At 41.0% G+C, this 24337-nt stretch overlaps 1 protein-coding gene across 4 annotated transcripts; it reads right to left on the reverse strand.

The window, feature by feature from the left end:
• Positions 1–1574: 1574 nt before the first annotated feature.
• txnrd2.2 (thioredoxin reductase 2, tandem duplicate 2) lies at positions 1575–24251 on the reverse strand. Of its 4 annotated transcripts, XM_084551299.1 has the most exons (17): positions 24049–24139; positions 23542–23607; positions 23392–23448; positions 23141–23285; positions 22438–22512; positions 20954–21032; positions 20466–20528; positions 20170–20240; positions 15558–15577; positions 15156–15247; positions 14885–15059; positions 9113–9249; positions 6435–6530; positions 5974–6066; positions 4831–4902; positions 4320–4417; positions 1575–3967 (listed from the first exon to the last, which is right to left on the reverse strand). In XM_084551299.1, exons 1-17 carry the CDS (start codon positions 24122–24124, stop codon positions 3844–3846), a joined length of 1539 nt encoding a protein of 512 aa, XP_084407425.1. In that variant the 5' UTR covers positions 24125–24139; the 3' UTR covers positions 1575–3843. The 4 variants fall into 4 exon arrangements, with proteins under 4 accessions (XP_084407425.1, XP_084407424.1, XP_084407422.1 ...); XM_084551298.1 differs by lacking the exons at positions 23392–23448; positions 23542–23607 and having other exon boundaries at positions 24049–24251; XM_084551296.1 differs by lacking the exon at positions 24049–24139 and having other exon boundaries at positions 23392–23904.
• Between the last annotated feature and the right edge of the window lie 86 nt (positions 24252–24337).

Genomic DNA, 24337 nt, shown 5'->3' on the forward strand with positions numbered 1-24337 from the left:
ACAGTGAAAGTATATGACCTCATCTTAAGAGCTGTGGTCCCATGGTGCAGAAGAAGGGAGGTACACCGTTGACTGAATTCCTCTGGAAACAACATTTTTAGCAAAGTGAAATATGCAGTCTTGAGATATGTGAAAAGACAACCTTGACCTTCCTGATGGAGAGCATTCAAACTGCAGACTCTGTCACAATCCAGAGTCTGGATTAAAGTGTCATTGCTCTGATGAGCCTCACAACAAACCTGCATAAGTGTGTACAGCAAGTGACAGTGAAAGTCTCATCTAAACAGCCTTGGTCCCACGGTGGTTGTTGTGACCACACCTTAAGGCTAGCTGGGTAATTGTCTTAAACTTGAGAGCAAGAAAGGCCAGTTTCGAAACTCAGTGTCTTACCAGTTTGAGCACCAACCATTTTTTTTTTTGTAAGCCTCATAGAGACCCTCTACTCAGCCACTGCACTCCATCCGGGCCCTGCAGGCAACTCAGACTGACAGCTCTTGAGTCAGACACTGGCAGTACAACAGAGAAGTCATAATTGGCCCCTATTCATTTCTCAGGGATAATCCTCACCTACGTTGAGCCTTTTCTGTTCCGAGCGTCATTTTTCGCTAATGTTTACACAAGGTATGTATCGGTTTCTTCAGGCTTTTGCCGCGGCTATATCACTGCATACCCAGCAAGTGTGTTTTAACATGTGTATGAGGGCTCTGCTCTCCCAGTGTGGCTGCTAGAGCTCAAGACCTGAAGTGACAAAGGCTTTTTGAAAGTCTGACTCACAGACAACTGTCAGTGTTCAATGGGCTGGATTAAGATGGAGCGTAGAACCGAGCGCACCCTGACATGTTGACATGTTCTACTAAGTGCATTTCAAGGTGGATTTAGCCTGTTTGCTCCATTGTGGAGCGACTGAAGAGACACAATTGGTAAATGGGCCGGACTATTCTTGAGACGATGGGTGAACTTTACTCCTACTGTCTGGGTTAGGACTGACATCGACATCACTCTCAGGGTGAGTGAAGCTGCTGTGGATCCTGAGGAGGTTCAGGGGTTTCAGAGAGCTCTGTTCTTAACCAAACAAACACAGTGGAATGTCTGTCATTGTTGGTGCAGAGGGTTGAGTGACAGGACCGCATAGCAGACCCGCCTGTCAGCAGAGACAACTCAGGTCAAAGTGTGTCCATCCCTTGTGACACTTCTTCATATTAAGACTTAGCCATGCAGTGTATTTCAGATAAACACGTAGATCCAGAGTGCATGTTTATATTGACACAGTGTCACCTTAGTTCACTTAGTATTTTTAGATGCCTTCATGATGATGTGAAGATGAAAATTTCCCAACAGTTTAATTTTTATATATATTTAAATAAAAGTATTCAGTATGAAATATTTTGAGAAATGTGCTTGTTCAATTATGAGAGAAGACTTCTGAAAAAACACCGGGCCAGCTGTTTCTGTTTCTAGTCTTCGTCCTAAGCAGAGCCGTCTGCTGACGTTAGAGTGGGATTGATGTATTTTTATTTTACTTGTCTTTCTTCCAGTAAAATATCTACCAGTTCCATCATCTCCGAGTACTCATATACAGCACACCTTGTATTTACAACAACCACTCAGTCACGTATGTATAACACTGAACACTCAGTCGGTTGGCATCATTACTTTAATGGTGCATCGTAATGCGTTATTACTTTACATATAAATTATGTATACCAAAGCTTTAATGGAAAATTACACTTCTCTATTTACAACAGCTATAGTTTGCGACCAGGTGACATCAGGCCTGCACTCCCCAGTTTTGGGTTTTAGTGCAGGCCATCATTAGCTGGCCGACCTGAAAGTTGAACCCTGACCCCCCGTGGAGCACAGCTGAGGCTAACTGTTCAGATCTTGGACCTGAAGTGATTAATCAACAACGACGAACAGAAATCATTCTAGTTAGACAGATGATTCATAGAAAAATCAAATACTGCCTATTTCATTTTGTGCGTGTGAAGGGTTGTGCCGTGTAAAATAACACTGCCCAATGCAGGAGGGAAGTTGAGGGTAAAAAGCAAACAGACATTATAGTTACACTGATGGCCTCAATGACTTCCCTCACGCTGCCTTGGACCCACCCTGGGGTCTCTGAAGTAGCTCGTTAAGCACAGGAACATGACTCAATTACCCAGGCCACCGCTCAGCGTTGTGTTGGTTGGCTCGCTGGTTGGATGGTTCTGTCTGTACCCTGGCCCGTCTCAACTCCACCTCCCCACCCGGGCCCCCCCCCATGACCCCTATCGTGCAGTGCCGCAGCATGTGAGCCCTCTGTGCTCCGAGTGATAGAGTCAAGCTGTTCCTGCTGAGCGGAGGTCAGGGTCCTTCAGTCAGCACCTCGGCCCTGAACAGTGCACACAGGAATCCCTCTTCCCTCCCTAACCGGGGTTGGCTCTCTCTCCTCCGGCCTGGTTCCAAATAAACCTGGTAGTGCTCTCGCTCTCTTTTTCCTCTCTCCATCTCCTGGCACGCTGTCACTCCCCTCATCAGAATCATTAATCAGACTGGGCAGATTAGACTTCAAATAAAAATAAACTATCCCCAGCAGCCTCCTTTTAGGTCCCTCATTTTCTGTAGCAATCCTCTTTATTGACATCCCCCCACATCCACTTAATAAACCCAAAATGTCTAATTCAGGCAGCAGGTTGAACATTTGGGCACTTTGGCAAACTGTCGGGATCCATTACTGCTTTATTGATATAAACAAGTTGCCTTATCTTCAAGGGTGATGACTCTTGAGGGCTAACCTGCCATCCATGTAAATACACAACAGATAACCCTTATCAGTTTGGCACCAATAAAGCCAGCCAGCTCTGCAGCTTCATCCAAAAGCACATATCTTTTATAGGGATTAAAGGGATTAAATGTGCAACCTGAATGCATTCAGGATCATGTATTATCCAGTGACTACTCTGTCCTCTGGCTCACAGAAAAATGTGAGAACTGGAGTGCAATAGTGCCACCTTTGGGTGACGTTGAGTAGTGCAGCTGTAACAGAGCCCATAGCAGTCTTGCCACTAGATAGAGTTCTCTGTGTCTGGGATGTGCCATCCATATAGCTTTTGACAGCACATATTTGACATATTTGTAGACCCATTGATATTCTTTCCATGCATGTGGACAGAGAGGGGCATGGGAGGAAAAGGAAGGGGTCTGCTGGACTCTGCTGGGCCTTAAACAAGCTGGGGCTCCCTGGATCAGGTCTTTGCTGGCTGACTGACAGGCGCTCCGCCGACTATTTGTGTGTGTCCATGGGAAATGGAGCGGTGTCGCTGCGGCGACGGCCCTGGGGCTATCCATCAGTGTCATGGTGGTGGGGGGGGCGTATGGTATGTGTCACCTCCAAGACTAATGGACAGGAAGTACAGCCAGAGAAACAACAATATTTGCAGAATATATATTCAGAAGAACTTTCGGGTTCGGTCTACGTTTTTCGTACGGTTTCAACAAAACCCTAAGCGCAGGCCTTAATCCTGATTGATGAACGTGTTTATTTAAAAGACGCTCGCTCTGTGGAGGGGCACTCCTAACCTGATCTACAGCTCTGTGCTTTTAGAGCACACACACAACATGTGTGTACTGGGATAATAACAGTTTTGGTTATTACGTGGCATGTCAGTGACATTAACCTGGGCAGCCAGAGATGACCTGCATCGCTAGCCTATGACGAGACTCGAGTGCAGAGGAGGTGCAGCCAAAACACCAGTGAAAACTGGGGCCACTGAAATGGAGAGGCGCAAGGAAAAAGAGTGAGAAACAAAGGCTAACGTCTTTCTTCTGTGTGCTCACTGTGTTCAGAGGCCGAGGTGCTTAACCTCAGCAGCCAGTGACTGTAGCATCTAAGCCAGATCGCTTTGTGATGTTGACCTTGACCACCTCCTCGGCGCAGGTTGGGTGGATTCCTACCGTCTGCAAGAGGTGAGAATATGATGCTCCACACCTGAGGGACACAAGCAAAATGAGTGTCTTTACGCTGCTTTCATTTGCACAGGCTTTTATTCATCTGTGAATTCAATATATCACAGGAAGGTTTTGATCGATTGTAAAGGTTGCTGAGAGTGCTAAGAGTTTGTGGTCACATGTTACTTATTACAAGGCACAGATTGAAGACTGTTTTAAAAAACTTCACTGACTGCATTAGTGTTGACAGGTAAAAGCCAAACACAGAAAACTCCTACAAGAAGATTATGATCTAAACATCTTAGGTGACTTTTAGAGAGTTAAAACACACCAGCACATCCCATAATTCAATTCAATATACATAAATGTGATTTAGGATTCTTTAAACTTACTGGAAGCCCAAAGCAAAGCCCTGAGTGACTTCTCCAGCATTTGGACCAGTAAAATGCAGACCCAGGATCTTCTGATCACCACTCCGCTCACATATCACCTGAGGATTAAAAAAAATAAATAAGCCAAGGTGTCAAAGCCAAAACTGTCTTGGCTAGATGCTGTAGCTACATGCTGTTTCCTTGTCTGTCTTTTGGCTATGCTTGGCATCTTTATTACACATAGCTAAACATGATTGTTGATGATGATTTTTATGTTTTTGGTTGGCAAGAGAAGCACAAGCAGATCCCAGATCTGAATTAATAGGTCAAAACAGGGTTGCTAATGGTTACATCACTCAGACCATTTCATTTCTTGAGGCAGTCTTTCACAATATGTCTGTACAAACATCTTATCTGCATCAAACAGCAAAGCACTCTTGGCTACTAGTGTCCTTAGACCCAGCTTGTACAAGAGAATGTGTCTCATAAGAGGTATTATATGCCATTCAAAATACCAATAAATGATTCGTACCTTTATGTAACATTGTTTGGCATCACGCTCTGCGACAGTGAACTCCAGAGGTTTATAGAAAGCGTGGTAGACCTAACACAGACATAAAAAGAGGACACATCTTATAAACAGGAGAATTAATATATGTATTATACAACCAATGTGAGATTCAGAGCGAGTACATGATATTCCCTTGTGGATATTTGCTTTGAAAAAGCAGCGCTTACTCATGTGCAAACAAAATCAGGGAATTTTGAGAAATGATGATTAGTCCATCTCTTCTTTTTTTTGTGTACATTTCGTACAGTGATGTAACTGACTTTTGTGTAACAGAGTAGAAATGATGGTAAACAAAAAAGAATTCTCACTTACAGCACACTGTAATGCAATCAAAAGGCAATCGGGTCCGAGCACCATACCTTTTATGCTGTATTTTATGTTTTGATAAATTCAAAAGTCTCTGCATAAAAGCTGAAGATGATGACTAGTTTTCAAAATCCTTACTGAGACGTGTGTGGAGTGCTTTTTATTCTACAGGCGAACGTGCCGACACAAGTTGTGGGGGCCATGCAGCTGTCTGGGGCCGGAGCTGCAGCTCCTCCTCAGATCTCTGCGTGCCTGTCATCACCCCATACACACCTCAATCAGGCCTCCTGCTCGCCTGTCACTCACAGCCAGGAGCCTGAGCTCGCCCGCTAAACCGTTTATCGTCCGCCTCCTGCAGGTGTTGGCGATCATCTGGCACACGCACAGGAGCGGGCATAATACGGAGCCAGTTGCTATTGCATTGTAAAGGTGTGTGTCAATGTTTGTTTAGGTGTTATTTGACATTGTATTTAACTTATGCAGGTTGTTGGCAGTAACAAGCCACTAATAATGTCTGTGCCACTTTGTTTGAGCATACTGCATGTGGTGTGGAGCCATTCATATACTACTGGTACGGATAATAAATAAAGTCATTATACTGCAGAGTTATACACAGCTTTCATAGGAGCAGTGATTGGAACACATGCACAAAAGTTGCATTGTTGTTGTGGTAGATTTATATTTAAGTCTCAACCAAAAATATCCAGCTTTTCTATTACACACAATGGTCATTGTGCATAATATAAAAAAAATACACAGTTTGAAAGCCACAGGGTACAAGCTTGTGACAAGTCTCACCTCTATGCCGTCTTTTCCATGCCTCTTCTCAGCCTCTTCCTCAGACAAACCTACACAGCCGTACTCGAGAGGGGTGAACACTGTGGTGGCCACCTGTCACACAGAACTCAATACCTCACTATTTAAAATTCTCGTCCTACTTTGGGCCTTATTCAGGCAAGGAATATCTAAGCACAACCACAATCACCAAGTTGTCACATACTGTATATGGATGCAAGGGATACTTCAGTTTTGTACAAGAAGGGAGCTACAAATCAACCCTAAAACTCCAGCAACTACAATAATAGATTCATAAAGACATGTTGAAGGACAAATAAGTATGAATAGGAATATGAATGATCAGTCACAATCAGTAAAAGTATGATCGTGTAGCGCGGGCTGAAATGGTCATAACTTGCATGTAACTTCTATGATGTGGAAGGAAGGGAAGGGATCAACTTCAAAATTTGTGTGTGTCTTACATTGTCGTAGTTCATGAGCACAGTGCTCTGACCAGCCAGTCTGTGGGCAAGGAGCTTTCCAGCTTTGATGGCCGTCGGGGTCAACTCAGGACGGCCCTAAAACAAAAAAATAAATGTGATGATGTATTTTGCCTTAGTGCGTGTGTGTACCTCTCATACATATCCATGCAAATCATTTAACCCACACATCTGCAGTCACAATTATGTATCACCTTTAGCCTGCAACACATTCTAGTGATGTTAAAAGCCACTGCTATCAGGGAATACTAATGCTGTGAAGGTGTGTATGTAGTGTACACGTTAATGCCAGAACCCGAAGTCTCCCAGCAGAACATTGCCCAGAGAATGACACTGCCTCAACTGCTTTACCTCCTATCTGCTGTGCATGTTGCGGCCATCTTTTTCCCACATGATTCCAGTCACACGGTCAAGTTTACCATGTCGTAGAATAGTAGAACTGAGCCAGTGCTTACCTGCTGAGGTCTCCTTGCACCAAGCATACAGTTAAAGAATCCAAAAAGTCATCACTCTATAAAGGTGACTCTCTGAACGCTACAGAGATACCCACACCGAGCCACACTCCAGCACATTCAGGCTGACTTCAGTATGCTTGTTGGTCAAGAATGGAGTGAATTCTTTGGTTGTTCAGTGTTATTCTTACTTCTTGATACTTTGCTCATCTGGAATAAATCAGGTTTAGTATCTCAGCTTTTTTTTTTTTTTTTGAAACTCTTAGGAGAAATGCTGCTCTATCTTTAACATCCAGGATGTTCTGATGCTGTATTATAAGCTTTAAACTATTTTCACGGTGCTGAAATAATGTGCTTTGTAAATCTTTTTTTAACAATTGCCTTTTTAGTGTAATTTAAGTAATTTCTTCTGTTACCTTATGCAGTAATATGTTAGCTCTATATAATAGTAACTTATTAAAAATCTGGTATATTAAATGTGGGCTTTACTATTTACAATCAGATCACTTGACAGAACATGTGTTAACCCATAATCATTGATTAAGTGTTACAGAAACTCTTGATAATAGAAGTGGAAAAGTTGAAATTATTGGTAATTAGTTTAACTTCCAAAGTTTGACTACACACTTATGCTGTAAATACAAGTGGCTTAACAAGTGCTAAACATTTAAACCGTCAAGTTTACTTTAAAAAATTTCTGCCTCTGTGTTTTTGCCTTTATTGTTTTGGATGTCTGCCAAAACAGACAAACATATAACCATGGATACACACACAGACACACGCATACATCTGAACTATGCAGGAAACAGTAAGGCTGCAGGGCAATTCTAAAAGCATGACTTAAACTTGTTAAATTGCCACCACACATCCTGTTGTCCGATAACAACTCCCGCACCCATGGATGTATGTGTGTGCTATGGTATTCCTGTAACAATTTACACACCAGACAGCATGCATCATCATAATGCGTTTTCTGGCACTCACTTCTGACATGAAAAAAAAAAACAAAAAACAACAACCACAAAGCACTGGACAAACGGAGAAGGATAGCAAAAAAATTTTTGCTGCTGTGAAAAGCTGACAGATTGGGGTGAAGCACAACTCATCAAAGCGAGCTGTCAATCAAAAGGTGTGGGTGTGTGTCATGAGGCCTGGGAGGCAGGAAGGAAGCACACAGCTGGTTGGGGTGAAAAAAAACAATACTGACATTACAGTCGGTACGACTAGTATTAACACGGCTGCTTTGGCAAAGCCAGTAATACGATGGCAAGCTTGTACAGTTTTACTTAATATTCAGTCAGGTTCAGGCTGCTGGAAGAAGTTATTCATAAGAAAAAACTCTAAATAATTAAGATGACAATCAATGAGTGGTGAAACGATCCTCAACTTGGTTTCACTTCTTTTAATCTAAAGGCGTATCTGGAGTTTGTTTACATACTGCAAATTGGATCCTTATCCTTAGGTATATCTGAACAATCTCTAACTGATAGCAAGGCTATGGCTGAAACTGTTTAAGAGAAGATTTGATGTGAGGATTGTCAGCTGGACGTTAGTAGGTTTACAATTTAAATTCTATTTCTATTTCAGTTAGCTAAATCCTAGACCCAACAGATGTGCAGATCTATATGATCATAAAACGAATGAACTATTCATGAAAACAGGGTCATAGTGGCTCATTTTGGAAATGTTAAAAAGGAACCTGAATGTGTTTTTAGACAGTCCCTAAATTCAGCTCGTCTTCAGTCCACCTCAATTCCCAGAGTTTAGTGATGCATCATGTAGTAAACATAAAATATGTGCCACTCCAGTCAAGCCGTGTGATTACAAAAAAAAAATCTAAAAATGTCTGAATGCTGTTTTTTATCCTTTTTGTTTATCAATTGTCAAATTTTCTGTGAAAATTTACACTATTTGTGCTACTTCCAGCTCATACTGTATACATACACATATCTCCAGTACCTACTAAAATGTATTCCAATCGAGTAGTAAAGTGAATATCAGAAAATGACACGGATTGTCAGAGCTACAGTGTGTTAGTTTTGTTTTCGTATCCGACAGAGCTGAGACATTCAGCTGTTCAAACAATGAAAAACATTTACAGTCAGAGGGATGGGTGTGGACTTCCAGAAACTTCGGCGGTGTTGATTTTTACAGTTTAAATGAAGACTCACAATTATGTTGTGTGCGGCCTCTGTTGACAATGCCTACCTCGCTGATGTCGCCGAAAGCATAGATGTTTGGCACTGAGGTAGATTCGTCGGCAGCCACAACTATTTTCCCTGTCTCCTTGTTGAGTTGCACACCGAGCTTGTCCAAACCCAGGGCTTTGGTTTCGGGAGCTCTACCTGAGGTTAACAGGAGTAAACAACAGAGGGACAATATTAGTGATGAGATGTGTGGAACAGGAGACAGCACAGCAGCGAGAGACTACAACCATAGCAGCTCTGTGATGCTGAATGTTAAAATGCTGTTGTTAAAATGTTTGGAAAGATGTTTACCATGGTCAAATTTTGTTTAGCTTGTTGCTATGCTAACATTTGTTAATTAGCGCTAATAACAAGAATGAGCATAGATCAATAGATATCTCATTTATTCAGTTCAGTTATTTTGCAGGTATTTGGTTATTCACCACAGAACTGAGCAAACTTGAATTTTAACCTGATGTGCTTTTTAGATGCATCATCTGGGAACCATGAATGTACTTTATGAACACATTCAGAGCACAGAGAGGGCTTGGATCTGCTCCTTTGGATTGGAAAGCATTTCAAGCTTGGTGCTGCTAATGTGAATCCACCAACAGATGTTTAGGCTATTATCCTCTGGGGAACATGAACTTCTATATCAAATTTCTAAGGAAATTCATCCAATGATGCTGAAATATTTCAATCTGGACCAAAGCGATGGACTAATCCACCAACCTACTGACAGAGCAGTGCTGATGGGAAGGCTTAAAAAGACCAAATATTTGTTGGATCCAGCCTCTCAAATGTGAAAATTTGCTGCTTTTTATTTCATTGTCATCTGAATGTCTCGGGTTTTGGCGTGTTGGTGGGATAAAATTAACAGCTCAAAACTGAAGACAGCACCATCACTGGAGGCTTAAAAACACAAGTGAAGGAAGGTTATTAAACGACACCATCTGGTCAGCTGAGAGGGCTCGAAAAGCTTGAGAAGGAGGGAAAACCGATGAGCAACCAGGAAGGGGTATCCCGTTGACCCCAAAGGACAGCCCAAGGTGCGATTTCTGACACTTCCGTGGGGACGGCTGACTGATGCTGTCGACACAGAGTCTCCATGGTGATGGAGCATGGACCACGCGCTCCCCCGTCCCCAACATAGCTCCCCACAACCTGCGTGGATAGGATAATAAACACCCGGCCCTGAGGTACCCATGTAGATGCTATCGGACAGCAAAAATAACAAACCCCCGAGACCCCTTTTCCTGGCTGGAGCCGAAGAACAACGTCCTGCCCCTCTTCTCAGACCAAGGGGGGCTGTCTAACGCTCCACAGCATGTGTGGTTGAATGGGATAGAGAGCGCAGAGAAGGAGGCTTGAGGGGAAGTTGGGCAGTCATAACGAATTCCCCAAAGCAAGACTTCCAAATATTTTCCTGTATTAACCAAAATACTGGAATATGTGGAATTCTTAAGTCATTCTAATTTGGAGTAATTTGCTGTTTAAAAACAAAGAGTTAAAAATTATTTTCTAAAAATATTTTTTGGGTTATGTTTTCTAAACATACATTTAGATATATGTGACCCTAATTAGCATTTATAGAGCATATATATATATATATACAGAACACTTTCTAAATGGTTTGTGACAAGTTTTATGTGTGTGTTCATGTGTTTATTAAGGACTTCACATATCAACAACAAAACCTATTCAGATTTGACATGAACATTGAATTATATATGAATTAAATTAATTGCAGTCACTAGATTTAGTATCTATTAATTTATAAAAACGTCACTCCCAAGAAATTGCATAAAAAGTTATTAAATGCAATAATGTCAGTAAAGTTTGGGTAATGACCTATTATTACACAATCTAGTATGTGTCTGTCTGTGCGTGTGTGCGTGCGTGCGTGTATTGGTACTATTTGGGTGTTTATACTCCAAACTCCTAAATTCAATGTAGTTTAGTGTCTAGTTTTGTCTTGTGTAGAGAGCTTGCGTCCCATAACTATCTACATTCTGTCCCAAAGCCTTGGACACGAATACAGTTGACATGTGGTATACTTGGTATTCACCTAAATATTGCAGCAAAACTATCAATGGACATACCGAGAGAGAAATACAGACTTTATTTTTGCATATCTGGCCTTCCTGTCTGTAGCTCCAGTCAATGCAGGAGTGAGCAGTCAACTCTATTGTATGGTAAAGACACAACAACAGTGGGCCGGCTGATAAGGGACTCGGTTGCAGCTCAGACACCTTCACACACTATGGTCAAACAAGTGAGCCAATGTGAACAAAGCCTGTTGTGACATTGAGAGGAAGCCTCTAGACTGTTGGGGTAATTAGCCACAACAAAGCTCTACAAGTTAAAATGAAAGCTGGATGCTTATCTGATCAATCAAATGAACAAAGACAAAAGGTAGAGAAATGTGACGGGAAATTGTTATTTTTGGGGGGAAACAGACCATAAAGACGGCCAAAACTTGATGTGTTTCATTTCAAGCCAAAAAGGATTTTAAGATGCATATCAATAAAGAGCTCACCAGCAGCAGAAAAAACAACATATAGTAGATGTCAAGGGAAAACACAGCGGAACAGACGTATTCAATAGACAGCTCGGTGTGTTTTACTGTAATAAGTTTGCCACAAAAGACATGAGATACAACACAAACATTAACTTACATCACTTCCACCACTCACAACTTCTGCTCTCAGCATGCCAACCTCACACTCAACAATTTATTTTCCCCAATCAGCTTTTTACAGTAGGATCCTTCATGAACACACGGTTTTGTGTGAATGATGGAAGACTGCTCTTCGTCAAAGTTTTTCTGTGCTTTTCTCACTGGTTCAGCGCGAGCCAGGATTCAGTAAGTGATGTCATGTACCTCCGTACACTAATCAAACATTAGCAACATTTTAATTGAAATGTGATGACAAACTGGCTTGTTTTCCTACAGTGTGTTGCCAGCACCAGTCAAATCTGATCAAACACAGACTTCTGGGTTCAGTTTTTAAGGGTTAACTCTTAATAAGAATTATCCATTACTTGGACACTTTAACTGTGCATATCCAATGTTTTAAAAATGTTTCTGGTCCTTTAACACTCAATCCTTTTGTCTCCTTCTGATTCTAAACACAGTCCTTAGCAGTAAATTGTAGATTTAATATGAAACTAAAAGTATATTAAAATTAAGTTCCTGTTCTATGCAACACATTTGGCATAAAAAGTAAGCCTTGGTGGGTTTTGTTTTTAGATGTAGTTTTATTATTAGTAGTAGTAGTAAGTTTTGGAGCTATTCCCAGCTGCTCTGCCATCAATGGAGTAAATCAGACAGACAGAGAGGCAGAAGACCGACAATCAGGAATGTCATAGATACCTTGTACAACGGAGACAGGCAAATGCCTTAAAAACTAGAAAATGTTTTTAAATGACTTCCTTGAGGACTGCAGAGGATAGTTAGGAGGAAGACTAATGTTCCCACTGTCTGTGCGCAGACAGGAAATGTGGAAATGTTCTGTTTCCTGGTGTGTTTCTGCAGGCACACCTGGACAGGGGAGCGGCCATGAGGTCAGGAAGGAGCAGGGGAAAGGTGGAGGGAGGCAGAGCCATGGAGAAGGATGTGGTAGACAGTGGTGATACTGTCCCCCGGTCCCCTCTGGCCTTTAATAACTCCACAGAGGCCTGGGACCCTGCTTGGCCTCTAGTGTAAGGCCACAGTAAAGGGAAGTGGCCTTGTACTCATAACTCCTGCATCCACACATCAAAGCGCAGAGACCACAATGTCATAGGTTCTCACTAAACTGTATGGGAACAAAAGCGGTCACTGATATACATGTAGCAGTCACACGATAGCTGGTTGTATGTGCACAAAGGAAATGGAGGCGTGTGGTGTTCAGGAGTTTGAAGCAAATGTAAAATGTAATGTAAAAGACGTTAAAAACAAACTAAAATACTTGGTATCAACAATGGTGTCATTCGTATGAGTATAGGAAACCTAAGGGACGATGATCTCACGCATGTCAAAACATCTGCTGATGAATACACTCACTGCAAATATCATTCTCACCGGCAGTGAGAACGTGAGCAGCTGTGACAACGTGGGAATTCTGCCACAGGAGGGGAGTCAAACGTCATCTCAGCTGGAAGGTCACGCACATCCTTGTCACTGTCACACGAACTGGGCTAAGGGACCTGCTCTCCCTCACGCACATATTCTCAAATGAAGCAAAAAGCTTATAAACAGATTTTTGGAAGCAAGGTAGCTTTGAAAGAGTTGCTGTCCTGATGGATGTTCCCTCCTTTGTTACTAATAGTGTCAGTGGAAAAAGTATAAGTGAAATGATAGAACATGGAATGGATAGACAGAGGAGAAGAGGGGCTGCTCGAAATGGCGGGCAGTGATCTGTGGGCAGGGATGGCAGTGACAGATGCAAGGTTGGTTTCCGCAGGGCTGGCATGGGCAGGAAAGCCCGGAGAGAGAGAACAAAGAGGGGAACGTGGTGACCCTGTGCCTGGGTGCATCCTGCCCCGTCCTGCCCTTCTTCAAACTGAGAGCAAGAGAGCCAGCGGCGGGTGATTAAAACTTCCCCTGACCATTCCCATCACTCAGGCTTTATTACTTTGTTTGCAGCCTTGATTCTTCTACTATCTGCTGACACTGCGCTCTACTGAGGATGACAATGAAATTGGTGGCAGGGAGAACACAGTAATAGCAGTGTTTTATTTTAGGGATCCGTGAAAATATCAGAGGGAAACTATATATGAGTGGTGCATCACATGCCATCACCGGAAAAGCTGTAAAAATAGGCGATAAGGAGCTTACTGATGCTACGATGAGTAGTTTAAGATTGCATCAATTGTCAAAATTCCAGACATCTGGTACATAACAAAATAATGTTGTTGTGGATAGTTAAAATATTTGATGAAGTCGAAATTAAGCTTCAAGTCCCTCAAGATAAGTGAAGTCACGAGTGGATTGAGTCTGGAGTCACCAGAAATACAAGTCTTAGGCTGTGTTCACACTACTGGTAAAAAAGCAACTGGCTATAAGTTATTTTCAATGGAAGCCAACACTGCAAGATGGTGTCATGTAGCCCAGAAGCCAGACTAAAATCTCTGCAAACAATTATTTTGCGGCAGAAAGTTGGTCTGGAACCACACCTTTGGGAATTGATTATGTCCCGGCATAGATTAGCTGGGCTAATCAATCAATCAATCGTTTGGGCAGGCATTATGTAGTGATGGACAGAAGAGTAACAGTGACGTAGTCATTCATGACATCGGTGGAATTTGTTTACAACAAAATGGCTCTGATTGGTTGTAAGACTATCCAGTTGTGTGCAGAGGTATTGTTTCCTCTTAAGTGGTTGAAAGACGTCCGATAATGAAATCCAAATGGCGTGTTACAGCAATCACTTATTGATAAGAATCGCGTCTGGCTACACCAAGTTAGATGTCATGAGATATGATGTTGTGACTGGTCAATCAATCACACACAGTATGCTGGTTCCACCAACAGTATTTTTTAAACAGATGGTGATTTAATAATATCACAACAACAATGACTTGCCGACAATTTAACTGGCTACGTCTGACCATTTTGTAACACTGTCACTGGCAGTGTGAACGTAGCATTAGTCAAGTCTCATGTCAGTTAATAGAGGTTCAATTCAAGTCTCAGTTCAACAGCAACAATGTTTTTCAAAGCTATATTAAAAATGCTATATGCAAGATGTGAGGATATGCAAGAAATGCCAAGCACCTTTAATTTTAGTAATAAATACTAGATACTCACCAACTGCCCATAACACAGAGTCGTATGTGTCCTTGCTCTCGTTGCCTGTCTGGGTGTTGGTCCAGGTCACCTGCAGGGCTCCTGATGACAGTTTGTCCACTCTTTTTGGAACAGACTTCCATGCAAACATGGTCCCATAGGCTTCCATGTAGTCTGTCACAAGACCTGCTATTTGCTGCAGGAACCGAGAGAATATCCAACATCAGATATAACAAAAATTACTATCATGGTGTACAGAATATACAGGCTGGTGTAGTTCATAGAGTAATACCTGATCAAAGCCACGGAGGGCGATGCTGCGGACCATGACTGTGGCGTCCAAGCCAATGCCGGTGAGGAAACCTGCACACTCCAGAGCCACATCTGGGTAATACAAGGTTGAGGATTACACTGCCTTTCTTGATTTGCACATACACTATAGCACCTAATGTGTGGTCATAACATACAAAGACTAACACTACATCACAGCAGTTAGGGAGCTTAAAAAGAAGTTAAATAAATAAGATACTTGTTAAACTGTCATTGCTGTTTTATCATGGTTTTATCATGGATTAGTAAGAAGACTGAAAAAGTATCTGTCTACATGGCACTGCACATAATTTGCCAACTGACCAGCAGACGCTGTGCAATGGCATCATGCACTAATTCATTCACAGTGGAAGACAAAGGATACAGCTTGCTCCAACCACAAGTCTGCAAAACACAAACGGGGAGAAACTCTTAGCAGCAGGACTAACAATACAATAAGATACATTTCATCATTTGTTCAGCACACTTTGGCCAAATAAAACAAGGCTAATCCAAAGCTAAGAGCTAAAAATGTAAAAATGTTTATTTTAAATCCTACACTAAGAGAGGTGATGAATTACAAAACTTCATAACCTCAGAAGTGAAGAGGTGTGAAGAAAATGTCAAAAACAGGGACAGTAAAAACTGCATATGTGTGTGTGTGTGGTCCAGGTGAATCACGCTTGTAATCTAGCCATGAGACCTGTGGCGTTGAGAAGGGCTAATTGCTAGCGTTTAGGCTAATCCCTGCGGATGGGGTGTGCCATGTTCAAGGCTCAAGTCCATACATCAGCCCGCTGAGTGAAGCCCGTCACCCACATGGATGAGGCCCTTTTCTCCGTTGTTTTTACCGCTCCGAACCAGACCTTCTTCCCTTTAGGTCTGCGCCACCTGACAGCTCCGGCTGCCTGCGGCACATCCTGCCCTTGTCCACACTAACACTAACCACTAAAAGCCCCTGTGCCCATTTTCCCCAGTGTCTGCATAATGCACAGCTGCACTTAGCACACATTGTGAAGTGGCTTAAAGAAGATTAGGCAAAGAGCTTTAGCTTGATTCTTCACTTTCATCACTGAGGAACTGTCTCCTTCCCCCTACCCTACTCCTTCTCTATTGTGTTTGACTGTATTCTACACCGGTCTAGAGTCTGTACAGCTGCGACGTGTTTTTAAGATAAAAGATGATGATGATGATTAGAACCTTTACAAAGATACTGGACGTAGATGGAGTCTGGGAACGATACCTATAATATCATAAATCAGCTTTGTAAAATGTTTGCATGTAAAATTTGCTTTTTGTTAAAATAAAAGAGTCAAAACTATAGATGAGTCTAATAAGGAGAATCACAGTGAAAGTGAAAAAACAAACACAACAGTTTGTCATTACTGAAAACAAACTGAACAGGAAACGACCCTACAAATAGAAACCGTATAAAACTCTTGAGTGGTAGCATGCTGCTGGGATTTCTTTTCACGGCCTTACTTGAGCCACAGCTTCTGTAGGAGGAGGTTTGTTACGGACTGTCTGTTAACACTGGCCAGTTCTTCAAAAGCCCCAGCACTGATAAGCACTAGATTCGGATACTCTTGTGTTTCTGTCTGGCATGTGGGTTGATTTTGTTTTGACTTGATGTCAGTCCAAGTCTGATATTCTTACCCAAATGTTGCTTAAGCTGAAAAAACTTTCACTTTGACCACATCCTCTTGCCTGGACGTAATGGACAGATATTCCTTCTATTGTTAGTCATACTGCTGGTGGGACTGGTGAAATGAAACGATAGATAAGAGAATGGATATAGGCGGACTGTAAGACACTGGAACAATAAGCCTTGTGGCTTTATGCTGTAAAAAAGTCAAGTTGCCGTTTACATCCGTAACAACTATCCAGACTCATCTAACAAACTGTAACTCCTGCAGACTCTTAAAGAATTTAATTCAAGGTATGACGTGTATTCTTTGGTGACATGGGAGTGATCACTATACTGACATTTATAATTACAGGGAATACTTTGTAGAGAAAAACATGCTGTCTTCACTTACAGACTGTTTTTACAGAGGAGTACACACCACTGAGCTTCATCACATGCGAAAACAATAATCTGAAGCTCAGTATCAGCAAAACCAATGAGCCTGGGATGGACCACCAGGAGAGCAGGAGGCCTTTAGTCCTGGTTGTCATCCAGGGAGAGGAAGTGAAGCAGGTGGAATTGGTCATAATTATCATTTGAATTCTTGAGTTAAAGCCAAAAATGTGTTTTGTGAGGTCATAGTGAACAATGACTATCCATTTCAAATGAGTTCATCCTTGAGTACAAGTGTCAGATTTGTAGACAGATTGCATTCATGAGAATGGGACAGAAATGTGAAAATATATTACCAAACATAAACCCCAAGAAAACCTAGAATAAGACTAGCTTTGCATTTTAATGGAAATACAGGCTCCTTTTCCTGTTCAGTTCCTATTGGAGTAGAAGAGATTCTGAAATGAAAGGCACAATTGCTACTTTGGCTAATTTACTTGTATTTAACATATGCTAGTACTTACACTATTAGAGGCAAATCACTGTCCTTAGAAAGGTTTTCAAAAAAAGGCATTTATCAGATTAATGTAAATCTAGTACTGGGTATGCTGTTAATTACATAATGAAGATGATATTATTATTGTATGTTAAATTTGACAGTATGTGGATTTAGACAAGACTTTTCTTTTGTCTGGTGCACATCAGCTCTTCTGCTGTTATGTTTCCTACTTGTACAGCTCTTTTTAAATGTAGTTAATTTTTTCGTACAAAAAAGTATAAAATTGTTGTGTTTTTTTGTTGTTGTTGCATGTTTTATTGTTGAGTGTACTTTTGCTTCACTTCCTCCAATTTGTGTTAGTGCTTTAGGGAGCTACGCTACGTTAACTTTGCTAAGTGAACATAATGAGACTTTTTCTGTTTTGGAGCTCATGTTTTGTCTACTTCCATGCATGAATTTCTTTGTAGGGCAGGGGTTTGTCAAGGCTTGTGTGTGGCGACACTCTTCTATAGCTTTCAGCACTAGGGCGTACTGTTGAGACCACGATGGCTAGAGTGAGGCATTTTGTTACCCTGTTTATTGAATTAAACATGCAAAAAAAGACTGTGTGACTGCTTTGTGCTTACGCAAACCTAAAGGCAAGTGAGTTTATGCATGATCATTTTTATGTTTTATTTCTAGCGGTATGTATCTTGGTTATGAATTTTGTGAGAATTGCATGCGTGGGTTATTCCCAGGTCCTTGTGCTTCCTCCCACGGTCCAAGGATATGCTTGTTAGGTTAAATGGTGATTGTAAATTGGCCGTTGTTTTATGTGTGAGTATTGTTTGTCTCTTTGTGTTAGCCCTGTGATAGAACGGTGACCTCTCTTGCTCCCATCTCCTCCACCCACAACTCTGCACAGAAACAGTGGTTTTACATAATAGATGGATGGATGTGTATTTTTGATTTCTTCTTCTCCCTGCGTCTTTTTGGGTTCTTCTCTTTTGAGGGCACAGGCAGCCTTTAGGCAACAGAGATGCTGTGAGTGCTTTATTTCTCTACAAAGCTGTGTAGTGCTTGTAAGAGCTGTGAAAACTCTGCTGATGCCATCTATGGAGTTGTCCTTGTCCACTACGCAAAGGAGAGTTAAGTCCACTATATAAACCTACACACCGTGCCGTCTCATTGTACCAGCTCATCCTTAGAGCAGTCGAGGAGTCCTACTGGCACGTGCTCAGCGTTTTCTCCTGAAAACATGATGATGGCAGCGAGCTCTGACTTTTGGCCTGGAGGCAAAACCTATCATTTAGGAGTGTGTGTGTGTGTGAGATCCAAGGTCCATTAGACACCCATCACTCACTTGTAACCCCCTCCTACGCCGGTGCTGCCTGCAGAAAAACAGCTACTTGGACCTCACCTGCACAGCTGATGGTTCGACAGCACAACAACATCTCCAACTCAGGATAAGGTGTGAGGTTAAATTTCCTCAAGGTGGAAAGCTTTGCCAACCCATAGACAAAGCCTATCTGCCTGCAGGGAGGCACAGGACTCTTATATCAAAGGACTTCCTGAGCTCAAGTGGTCTCAGAGTGGAAAATTCCGCTTCATAGCCAGACCTTTTGTTATATGGCTAATAGTTTTAGAATGGTTATAGTGCTCTAACATCTATTTGTTGACAAATGATTTTGTATTGCCACCAAGTGGTCAAACAATGGAATAGCATACATATTACTGTACATGCTGCTCACTTTATAATTCAAATTATAAGAGAACTGAAGGTCCTTATCAGGATATTGCAATAGGCTGGTGTGCACCTATTTCCAAAAACAGATAAGAACTATTATAATCTAAAACGATCAAAATCTACAAACAATAAATATGTGTAGTTAAAAACAATTAATAATTCTATGCCCCAGGTGGACACATATGGAGATTAAATATCAGAATAATTATTTCCGCTTATCTTTCACCGTGAAGCAAACAACCTCCGCAGCCCAGGTACATCACAACCACTAGTCACCATCTGCACTTGGTGCCAAGAGGAAACGTCAGGAAAAGACCAATTAACCGGGCGATGACAGGAGCTAAATGGCTGGATTAAAGGGCTTGTTCTGTAAAGGTCAGGATGCACGCCGCTAATCTGAATCACGAGGTGAGGACAGGCTGACAGGAAGGGAGAAAAACAAACTGCATGTCACCGATGAATGATTACAGTGCGTGACAGCGGGATGTGCTGTGTCATCGAGCAAGGTAGTGCAGTGCTTAGAGCGAGGCAATAATACTGCAAATGTTTCCATTGTAGCATACTGTAGATAGAATGACTCAATATCAAGTATCTTGATATTATTATTTTGGGACAGAAGCAGCGGACACATTTTCAACTATGACAGTATTTATATCATAATATGAGTCACATTAACCAGTTTAAATCTCCTTAATGTATATATTTAACACAGGTTGTGTGTGTAGGTGTTTTAGAATAGAAAGCGTCCTCACGTTTTTCCAGGAGACTTTTTCAGCCAGAATATGTCGTCACTGGTGATGCCATGCTCCATCGCTCCAGGGATCTATAATAACAGTTAAAGTTATGACAATCCATCAGTCAACAGATCTATCAATAGTACTACACACAACAAATGGGAACGGCTTCCTCTATAAAACCTGCTATTTTCTGTGTGTCTGTGCGTGTAACATGGTGTAACTCTTCCAAACCACATTCTTCACTTCAGTGAATCAAACACTGGCAGAGGAACACAGAAATGTCTCAGTGGAATGATAGTGGCTACATTTACATTTGTGGGATACTTGGGCCGTCCACCCGTGGCGATCACAATGTTCTTGGCGGTTAGGATCGTCTGTAGGAGAGAGGAGGGAAATGTGAAGTAACAGCTTTTGTTCACATCCTTCAAAAAACAAGGAAGTGTCAAACGAAAGCAAGTGGTCTCCGCAGTGTTCTCTATTAAGGTGATGATGGAAACGCTTTCAAATCACTGAAACTAGTAGGTACAGAGGTGTGTTAGGGTTCTGACATTTTTGCACTTCAGTGTAATAATTTAGTAACAAGCAGGCAATTTTAGATGTACGAATGAGAAATGATCAAAATAAATAAAAGTGATAAATTAAAATGATCTTAAAAAACAGAGATTAGAAATATGTTCAAGCTGGATTTAAAGTATTTTCCAAGTACACATTTGACTCTATTCTTAATAACTGATCCCAACTTTAGCTGATGAATAATGAATACATACAGTACATGTTTTAAAGTAAATTTGCAGCTCACCTCTTTCCCTGCTTTACTCAGTCCTTTGACAGTGTGCTCATCGAGCAGACTTCCTTTGAGGTTCAAATATTTCACCTTCCTGCAAAACAGAAAGCAAACACATTGTTAGTATAGATTAAATAAACTTGCTGATTTACTCAGAATTTCTATAATCCCTCATAAATGATGTTGCAAGTTACTTTTATGTTCACTAAATCCCACCGTCTACTCTTTACATTTTGTCTGCAGGCCTGCATAATAGACAGAGATCATGTGATATGTGTAACAGGTTGTGTTTTGCATGTTTTATCGGAGAAGATAGATAGATAGATAGATAGATAGACAGATAGACAGACAGACAGACAGACAGACAGACAGACAACTTTATTGATCCCTTTGGGAGGTTCCCGCAGGGAAACTGACATCTCCATCGCATACAGCACACAGCACACAGCACACAGCATACAGCACTGTCAGACATGTACACGAATTATAAACGAGAATGCAGATTAGATGTTGAACCTTATGTATCTGTGTCAAACACAGTGAGAAAATCTGCTCCAGGAATGGCTTCAGCCATTTCTTTGGACTGAGATTTCATTCAGTTCAATAATATATAGTGTATTTAAATTCACACATCATTTGAAAATAAAAGACTGTAAAATATCCTTTTAAATTCATCACTAGGAGCAGAAAATAATCTGATGGTAACAGCTAGGTGCCACTCACACCAACAGAACCTTCTTGTTAGCATGGAAATCTACTTTAACTATTACTAATCCTTCATTTTAACATCTGCATTAATTTATTATTGCATAATAATTAATACAATTTTGTAAATTTAATAAATGTCCTAATGGTTATCAGTGTTACTCCTGCATTTTAAAAAGAGCAGCGTCTTTTGGCTGATTGTTATTTTTTTCAAATCATAAAAGAAGCATTACTAACATTCTGATTCCAAGCAAATGACCTCACTGGATTGAAAATGTAAGTTTGGGCACATTCACACAGAGGTTAACACCTGTTTGCCCTCCAGCCAGCCACTCTGTCAACATGCGGTCGCTGACAATCAATCCTTCAGGTGTGTAGAGTGTGTGAGAGAAATGTACAGCCTTCAGCAATATCATCATGCCATGAAAAAAAAATGAAAAAAGGTGGAAGAAAAAGGGGCTGAGGTATAAATATTTATGAGAATTGTAAGGAAATCCTGCTTCTCTGAATGTAGGCGATGAAAATTTTAAAAATAATTAATAGGGAGGGATTAAGACGGACTTGTATGTGGGTGAGACATGGATCACTGCATTCAGCCTAAAGTCAAACAGACTATTAACACTGACACAATGTGAGAGCTTTTAAAAAATTAACATATGAGGGAAAAGTAAAATTCAACTGAACTAAATCAAACCAAAAAAGCCCCTTATAACAGAATTTAAATGCATTAACTAAATTAATATAGCATCAGCAAAATCAGTAAGTCTGATAATAAACTAACCAGGTCTACTCACTTGTCCTGGAGCTGAACTCTGTGACCCCAGTTCAGAGACCTGACGTGGTTTTGAACAGCCTCTGCCATGGTGGCCCTGGAAGATACACCAGAGGTAATATTTTTAACACAATGCAGAGCAAGAATGAAAGAAGGAAAAGAAGTCCAAACATCGACTCCTCTGGAACCGTTTGTGTGGCTGCCCACTGCTCCGGGTATTCTCACTACTCTTTGTGTGTAAGAATGGATGGGTTAAATGTAGAAAACAAATTTCTGTGCGCATCTAACCAAACCTCTCTATTGACAGAAATGTTTTCTCATTTTAATGAAAAGATTTTCAGTTCTTTCAGTTCTGTCAGCACAACGATATTGTTGGTGGCTGTAGTTATGCGTACATAAAATAGTTTCTACATGAAACTGCTCACAACCAGGTCCATGGTTTCCGGAAATGTTTCAAATGTTTGTTTGTACTAAATTCAAATGCCAACTTACAATCTATCTAAACAGATAAATAATAAGGAAGGGGAAAAACATGTACATTTGATTTTGGGCGTGAACTGTCCATTCAAATTCAAACAGTCAACTTTCTAACTTCAAGTAATGGCATTGTCTTACTGCAATCACATCACTAGATGGGGCTATTCAGCTGCCAAATCTATGTATTGACAGAATTTGAACATGAAGATAACCCTTTCCTTAAGAGGAGAAAACACTGCCGTACTTACCAGTCATGGGAGACTGTCCCTGAGATCTGCCAGCCGTACTTCTTAGCATCTTTTACAGCTGAGCCAAGTAGAGCAGCCTGATGCATGAGCTTCTTAGGAATGCATCCAACATTAACACACGTACCACCGATACCCCACTTTGTGCCTGTTTGGAAAAACATTATCCAATATGTTCAGCAATAATGTCTTTGAATGTCTGAATCCAAGTTTTGTTAAGTGTATAATGTTCTGCTCTGTCAAATGTATTTCACCTTTAGCAGATGGCTCCACATAATCTAAAACGGCAACTTTCTGTCCCAACTGTGCCGCTGTAAAATGTGAGCATATTGTTAGTGTGTTAAAAATCACTGATGATACCATAGATCCTTTTACATTTAGGAATAATAGAGAAGAAATCTCACCTTCCTTGGAGCAGGCAAGGCCCCCTGAACCACCACCAATGACCACAAGGTCATAGTCATACTTCACTGTGTGAGAATATGAGCTAATGAATAACAGACCTGGTAATAATGATGTTAGATGCATACATATGGAGCTGTTATTGTTGCATTCACGTCTCCGTAGTGGGCAAATAAAATAAAATATGGCACTTCAGTTAGCTGCAGTAAAATAGCAAATAAATACATTTGAATAGCAAAAAACGTTAATGTTAGTAAAACGCCAAGACAAGGCTGGGACTAACTATTCTAGTGGTTCTCGGGACTTTATATCCCATAAACGCAGAGATTGGGAGACATTTGAAAACAGAGGACCTCAAGTTAAGTAAGTAAATTAGCTGAGCTCCCTCAGGCTTGCTGTCGTAAATTAGCTCTTTGCTAACAGAAACGTTTCAAATGTTTCACAGAGGTTTTTTTTTTTTTTTTAGTTCTCTGGGTCTATATAAGCGCATTTAATTAATTTAATATTACCTGTCAGGTTCCTTGTAAAAACATGTAAACAATTAGTCCTCTTCCACCGGTGTCTGCCTCTGCAGAAGGCAGCCATGTTGTTGTTATGAAAGGACCCAGGACGGGAACATGGTGGCCAAAGAATTGCCTGAAAAGAATACTCGAAGAGTGTAACGTACACTGCGCACATAGTGCCTATAGTGAAGGATCTAAATAAAATTGTTCGAGAGTAAAATTAATGTAATGGTTAAAAAAATAACTATAACAATAGCTATATCAGTGAAATAATGAAGTTAAATAAAAATGCTGC

This window comes from Chelon labrosus (assembly GCF_963514085.1).
Source record: "Chelon labrosus genome assembly, chromosome: 9".
NCBI lineage: Eukaryota > Metazoa > Chordata > Actinopteri > Mugiliformes > Mugilidae > Chelon > Chelon labrosus.

Bases quoted from the DNA above. Each gene is read 5' to 3' on its own strand.
- txnrd2.2 (XM_084551296.1), bottom strand. From the start codon at position 23,665: ATGCATCTAACATCATTATTACCAGGTCTGTTATTCATTAGCTCATAT. The intron at 22,513-23,140 runs GTAAGTACGGCA...TGTATCTTCCAG, and splicing joins GGGACAGTCTCCCATGACTG to GGCCACCATGGCAGAGGCTG. The intron at 20,529-20,953 runs GTGAGCTGCAAA...TCTCTCCTACAG, and splicing joins TGAGTAAAGCAGGGAAAGAG to ACGATCCTAACCGCCAAGAA.